The sequence below is a fragment of the Aphis gossypii genome, chromosome X (genome assembly GCF_020184175.1).
Source record: "Aphis gossypii isolate Hap1 chromosome X, ASM2018417v2, whole genome shotgun sequence".
Lineage (NCBI taxonomy): Eukaryota > Metazoa > Arthropoda > Insecta > Hemiptera > Aphididae > Aphis > Aphis gossypii.
Window position 1 is genome coordinate 59,144,727 of NC_065533.1, and position 8,053 is coordinate 59,152,779.

General features: G+C 38.5%; 1 protein-coding gene across 1 annotated transcript; it reads right to left on the bottom strand.

Moving 5' to 3' along the window:
• Positions 1-7,399: 7,399 nt before the first annotated feature.
• Positions 7,400-8,053, bottom strand: LOC126552584 (tigger transposable element-derived protein 6-like). Its single transcript, XM_050207295.1, has one exon. It carries the CDS (start codon positions 8,051-8,053, stop codon positions 7,400-7,402), a length of 654 nt encoding a protein of 217 aa, XP_050063252.1.

The window sequence follows — 8,053 nt, forward strand, 5'->3', positions numbered from 1 at the left end:
TATTACTAGAAGGTATTATAATATTCAGAATACCTTAATATTAAAATTAACTAATAAGCTAGGTAGGTACTAATTAAAATACAACACGATTAAACGATTAATTAGCGCAAAATGTGCCTACTTATTTACTTTATCAGTTTATCACACCGTGATAATCGAATTCACCGTCAAAATATCTAGGGATAATTTATCGTTCTTATTATCAACGTAAATTATCAAAAATTAATTCCAGAATACCAAAATACGATTATTTCGATATTTGTGTGATAATTCATAAATATCACGTTTGATAAATTATCACAGCGATTCAAGAATAGGGGCCCAGGACGACCGATGACTGATTGGGGGTCGTCTATTGTGACCTATATTTATTAGAAAAACAGGTTCTAGAATCTTCGCGACCCGGCACGCCGCCGCACGACGGTTCGCGAACATTCGTAAAGCCTGTATATAATAATACTTTTAATGTACGTAATACGTACGTTCCCAACAGCTCGGCCTTCCTGACTTTTGTTCGTCTCGAACATGGAACTATTCAGCAAACTGTTATATGTTATACAAAATAAATATAAAAATACAAAATCATTACACCAATATATCTAACACAAAATAAATACAAATCATTATGCCAATATATCTTAAACAAAATAAATACAAATCATTATGCCAATATATCTTACACAAAATAAATACAAATCATTATGCCAATATATCTTACACAAAATAAATATGATAAGGGAAAAAAAAATAAAATATTAAACAATAAATACAATGCATATTACATTAAATGTTTACATAATCAACATAAGTACTTCGTGAAAGAAGAAAAAAAAATACTGATACGCTATGGTATGTTTGACACTTTTACCCAACTTTTCATTTGGTCAGTACCAATTATACCTTCATACGGTCTTTGAGTAACTTGGTTACCTTCAATATCTCCAACAACATACCTATCATGATCTAGTACTTTTCTCACGACATATGGTCCTTTAAATTTAGGCATGAGTTTTTTATTTACACCGAGAGTTACATCAACATTCTTTATCATAACATAATCACCAACATTATATTTTACAGGCTCTTTATGACTATCATTATAATATTCTTCGCTTTTCGTTTGTGTCTTAACAATTTGTTCGGACGTTTTTCCTCGGATCTCCAGCAAGTCAAATTTATTTTCATTTATTTCCTCTAACACATGTCGCAGTTCATCATTCACGTCCCCTACTTGATTAATACCAAACAACAATCTACTAGGTGTTTGTCCAGTCGACCTATGTATGGTGTTATTTATTGCAAACTCAACTTTATACATCACTCTGTCCCACTCGTCGTTCGGTTCTGCGATTTTTGCTAACATTGGCACTATTGAACGGTTGACGACCTCAACCTGACCATTCGCTCTAGGTGTCCCGGTTGCTATTAACACGTGTTCAACGGATTCCGACATTAAAAATGTTTTAAAATTATTTGACGTGAAAGCAGTACCTCTGTCGGAAATAAGACGTTTTGGTTTTGAATAGGAACAAAAATAACTTTTTAAATGTGAGACCACTTCTTCAGTTTTTGTCGTCTTACTCGGATAACATCGTACGAACTTAGAAAAACTATCGATAACGACCAAAATAAACTTATTATTATTTTTAGTTTTTTCTAACTGTCCTAAGTGATCAACACGAATAGTTAAGAACGGGCGTTCACCTTTCGGAATGCTATGTAAATACCCCTCGTGTTTGCCTGCTATCGGTGAATATTCTATACACTTAAAACAATTACGTACATAATTACGAACTTTTAATTTCATTTCGGGAAACCAATATATTCGCCTAACATTTTTAATCACTTTTTCTACACCTACGTGTGCCATGTCATCGTGGCAACTCCGAATTACATTATTTTCCATAGTTTGTGGTACATAAAACAACAACTTATCTTTCTCTTTGCGATAAACTAGACCTTCTCGCAATTCAAATTTTTTATCGCTTCTAATTTGTAGATTATTTCGAATTTTTACGATACTTTCGTCTATTCCTTGTTTTATTGCCAATATTTGTTCAAAGGTATTAGCTTCTAAAACTAAAATATTATGGCACCTACTCAACGCGTCAAAGTGTCCCATTCCCGTTCCAGGTCGGTGAATAACTTCAAAATCATAGTTTTGCAATAAAAGAGCCCATCTGGATATTCTGGGATTAATAGTCTGCTTGTCCAACGTTAACCTTAAGCTATTACAATCTGTCACAATTTTAAAATGTATTCCAGCTAAGTAAACATGAAATCGTTTAATTGAATACACTACTGCTAAACATTCTAATTCAAAGCTATGATAACGAGATTCGGCCTCTGTCGTACGTTGACTAAAGTAGAACACTGGGTGAAGTTTCCCGGTTGACTGCCTTTGTAACAGTACTGAGCCATAACCATACGAACTAGCGTCACAGTGTAACTCTGTTTCAGCTGACGGGGAATATATACTAAGTATGGGCGTTTCGGACAATTTTTTCTTTAATGTATCGAACGAGTATTGTTCAGCTTCGCCGAAAACAAATTGAGTGTCTTTCTTCAGTAAATTGTGTAACGGTTTAGCAACTAACGAAAAATTCGATATGAATCGTCGGAAGTAACTGGCTAATCCGATAAACTGTCGTACCTGTTTTTGATTCTTTGGGATAGGATAATTTGTAACAGAATCTATATTTCTAGGACTAGGACGTACACCTGATTCATTTATCACGTATCCTAAGTACTCTATACTATCATATAAAAATGAACATTTATCTAACTGAAACTTCAAATCAAACTTGGCTGCAAGGTTAAACACTTTTTTTAAAATAACGAAATGATCTGGAATAGTTTCCGTCGCGATTAATATATCGTCCATATACAGTATTATCTCTTATTTATCAATTAAATCGGCAAAAATCTGTTGTGTAAATCTTGAAAAAACTTTAGGGGCATTTGCTAATCCAAACGGCATTTTTAAATATACGAGCTGCCCTAACGGCGTTACGAAAGAGGTAAACGGGACAGACTTCTCATTCATCCTTACATGGTGGAACCCATTTTTTAAATCTAGATGCGAAAAGTATTTTTTATTTTTCAATTTATCGATTTGATCATCGATAAGAGGTGCGGGAAAATTGTCTTTGACGGTGATTTTATTTAACTCACGATAGTCTACGTATAACCTAATATCATCGATTTTCTTTCGTACGAGTACAATTGGACTACTGTACGGATTTCTACTTGGTCTGATCACACCCTCTTTCAACAAATCACTTATTATAACTTTTAATTTTTCTCTATCACTATATGATATACGTCGCGCTCTGTAGGAAATAGGTTGATCATGTTTAAGTACTAATTTCATCTCTAAATTCGGGTCAGTACTATCCTGTACACATCGTTTACCCAAAACATACTCACTCTTGTATAACTCTACCAATTCACTTACATACGTAAATTCCATTTCCGAGTTGACATTCAAATTTTCTTTCACACTCTCAAACTCGTGCTCATAATCCACACACAAAATTTGGTATAAACCGTCTGTCATTTTTGTTTGATTAACGTCATTGATTAAATTCAGCCTTACAACACCATTTTGGAAACACAAACTTGCACCTGGTTTAGTAATAAAATCTCTACCTAATATAGCATTCATTACCATAGTGTTATCAGGTACAGTATAAAAACGTAACTTAAATCTATTATGATTAATAACAATTTCGGTTTCAAAAATACCTAACATTGCTAACTTTGTGCGTTTATACCAGAAAAATTACAATCATTTTCCAACGGTCTAATAATATCATAATTTTAAGGTAACAACTCACGTTTTAGTAGACTAATCGGGCTTCCACTATCAATGATCGCAGTGAACGTAATTCCACACGACGTGTCTTGGTCCATGGAAAAACTGCACTCGCAAACAACTTCATACGGCCTCGGGTGACCTTGATCTGGTTCCTGTCGTACTTGATTCACATTCATCACTCTGGAATCCCCTTCCGTTGTTGTACCGCCTTTCAATGCATCTTCGCATTTCGTCGACGTCGTACGCGTCAGACTCGGGCACTTTGAACGTTGGTGTGTTGTTGACCCGCACTGATAACAAGCGCCTTTCTCAATACGTGGTTTCGTACACGACGATGCGATGTGTGACTTTGAGCCACAATTAAAACAACCTGTTAATCTTAACAGGTCCGCCCGCATTTGAGCTCGGAGCAGTGGTCTGTCGAGTTCCTGTTGTGCGTGTAAACGTGGTCGTCCTAGGGATTTGTTGTTCTTTCGGTGTTGACGTAAGTTTTCGTATGCGTAACGTGCGTGACTCGTCCAAACGTTCGAAACTTACAACGTAATTTAGCAATTCGTCGACATCTGCGTGGTCGCGGCTTAACAAATGCACGCTCAACTCTTTTGAATACAGACCTTCGAGCACTTGCATTTTCGTCTCTTGAAGACTTAATTCGAGTAACGAATACAAATGAACCTTTTCATGAAAATATTCGAGCACATTTTCACTTTTGCGTTGGACACGACGTACCATTTCTTTCCATTTGTCTCCGACTGAAACTTTTCCGACAAAAGTCCGTTTAAACTGCGTTTCAAAATCGATTCAACTTACGATTTTTCGTGATGAAAACCAATGTTTGGCAGGTCCTTCCAAATTTGTGCTCACCGACTGTAACTTGAAGTTGTCAGGCCATCGATTTAAATTAGCTACACTGTTGACAGTATTCAGCCAATCCAGTGCTTGAAATCCAGGATTTAATCCATCAAATACAGGTATAGACTTATGAAAATCCGGTGCGAACGTTATATCGTTTGTCGACTTTGCCTGCTGCATGTTCAACAATTCCATTAACATACGGTTTTGAACCATCAACGTCTCCAACATTTGCTTCGTGTCTAGCGTCGGTTCAACATTCTGAGGCGCGGCTGCTCCATTTGCATCAATGTCATTCGACGACGTACTTCCGGTCACCGGTGTCGAAATCGACTCTTCACCCTTTCCTGACGAATTCATAATTTCTACTTGTCGATCGTTAACTGAACGACTTGCTGCTAACGTACGCGATCTCGTAACTACACCTTTACTTTCATTCATCATGTGTCAAACAACGCTTACTATTTGACACAGACTCAAACTTACGGTTGACTGCGGTATCGTACGGAGGTGCGTAAATTAATGAAATTCATTAAAACGTACCCCACACCTGAGCTGGTGTGTGTGTGTGTACGGCGATCGTACACACAAACAAAAAAAATCGACAAACTACTTATTTCAACGGCTTTATTTTTAAAAAAATCGTTCACGTATCAGGACGACCGATGACTGATTGGGGGTCGTCTATTGTCACCTAAATTTATTAGAAAAACAGGTTCAAAATGTTCGCTACCCGGCACGCCGCCGCAAGGCGGTTCGCGAACATTCGTAAAGCCTGTATATAATAATACTTTTAATGTACGTAATACGTACGTTCCCAACATTATAAAATCAATGGTATTATCATTGTTATCGCTCTCGGTGTAAAAGTTTGTCTCGACATAATTGCCCGGTTGTTTTTGGAATATGTAATTATGTAGGTAACAATATATATATATATTACATATACATAATATAAAAATACGAAAAATGGTAATTTATTGTCTATTACTCCTCAACCAGTGTAAATCTATACATGTGAAAGTGTGATGTTAGTTCTTAAACACTGTTGCGTCCCGACTAGGTCGATTCATGAATCAACGTACAAAATGAATACGTCGTGTTGTTCAAGTATAAGTTAATTGTTTATTAAAATAGTTCTTGCACGAATACAAATATTATAAGCTTAATGTAAAATATATAAAATAAGATGGTGAGTGGTGTTAAGACCTGACTCAGAAACTGATATCAAAATGACTTGAGTGGTGTTACGACCGGCCTCTGAGTGTCATAGATATCCCTATTCGTTGGTTATACAGTAACCGTCTGTCGAGCTCTTGTCTCGATCCCTCTTATATATGATTTCTTACAAGGGTGGGCGGTGACTTCATCATACGAGGGGTCCCGGAACGACTGCTTGTGTATTCTTACCCATGATTCTTATCGAATCGTTAAGACACCGAGTTTCGACTTTTGCAAAGAGACGTGTGAATTTACTTTAATTGTCGAATTATTATATTAATATAATATTCTACTCTCTCGTGTCCTGTACTCGTGTGCCTGTGGTATTAATTTTACAAGTTAGGAAATTTGACATTGTATGATCTTATGCATATAAAATAATCGACACGGACAGTATAGGCCCGTAACAACACATACATATTATACTATAATTTAATCGACCACATCATATATTGTACACATGAATTTGAAAATCAAATTAAAGGAATATAAAGTATTTTAAAGGACATTATAGTAAAGTATAATATTAACAAAGAACAAACAATAAATATATATTATATAGCGATGAAGCGAGCTGTAGGACCGTCAGAGAACACTAACTAATCATACCTTGTTTTAGATGGCAGAACGAGCTAACCCACCACCGACCCGTAATAACCGGCCATCCCGTGGCATGATCGCCACACATTTGGAGAAGCTCCGGGCGATGGCCGCGCAGTTGTTGCGGGAAGCCAGGAGGCTGACGGGCGAGGGTCCGGACGACGCGGTCGGAGGTTGGTCAGCCGAACGGGCAGCCACCGCTTCGTTCGGCTGAATACGGGCTAGCCCAACAACTTGGGCCCTGTTCGAGCATGGTTTCGCCGAGGGACGACGTTCCTCTCGGGAAACCACCCCTCAGGACGGGGCAAGGACGAGGGCTGGACCGCCAGGCCGAGTGCCACCTCGACGAGCGGTACCGGCGTATTAACGCCACGACGTACGGGACCGTCAGGGCCGATTCCAACGTCAACGTCAGCAGCCCGCACCGCAGTCACCCCACCGGCGGCTCTAGTCCCGCAGCAGCCGCCGTCCCAGACGCTACAGCCACCATTGTTCCAGCCAAAGCCACAACCCCCACACCTTCAATCCAACCAGCCCAACCACCAGCTACACCTCCAATCCAGCCGGCCCAACCACCAGCTACACCCGAGGCGCAGCTGTCAGTCGTGGAGCGGTGGATTGAGGAGATGGAGGTGACAGCAGAGGCGGACGCGGACAGCTAGGGCCGAGTAGGGTTGTCGCGCGGGGGGAGTATGTCGCTGTCGTTATCGCAACGACCGCGGCTGCTCTATTCTCGTCCGCGATAACGCGACTGGATTGGGTCGCGCGGCGACCGGGGACAGCCAGTCTAATCTGAACAACGGTCGCCGGACATGAACTTTATTATTGTTAACTTTACTGTTTTAATAAAGATTGTTTCCGCCGTTAAAAAAACGTGTCGTTAATATAGTTATTTCAGCCCGACACCTACAAGCACATCAAATGACGGGTAATTTTAAAACATCTTGGTTTAACTGATTTTCCTATCACTGGAGACTTTTCCATATCTCCGGCCATATTACCACATAATAACACCGTTAATCTTTCTTTAGATAACTTTCCACCTTTGCATTGCTCCCCTTTAAGTTTTAATGTTTTATTTGGAATCGCACGAAAAAAGAGTCCAGTCTCATCACAATTGTAAATATTACATGCATCATAATCTTTTACGTATTCAGATATTTTCAATTTCCACTCATTTACACTATCAATATTTACATCATTCGACTCACCACAAACTCGATTCCACGCGATATAATGTTTATTTTTAAAACTAGATAACCAACCGTTGGAAGCTTTAAATGAATGATTACCATGTCGTACTGCAATTTCACGAGCCTTTTCTTGTATTATTGGTCCCGAAACAGGAATATTTTTAGCTCGTACAGCTACAAACCAATTTCTATCTATTATACATAAATCCCTCATATTATCTAAACTGGAATACAATGCGTTCCTCTTTATCAATGCTAATAAAAATGCCCTAAAAATGCTAGACACGATCAATAACGCCGGAGCAAGACTTGCAACTGGAGCATTTCGGTCCAGCCCTATTGATAGTCTACTCAACATAGCCAACAT

Coding starts and splice junctions, on each gene's coding strand:
- LOC126552584 (XM_050207295.1), bottom strand. CDS start 8,053: ATGTTGGCTATGTTGAGTAGACTATCAATAGGGCTGGACCGAAATGCT.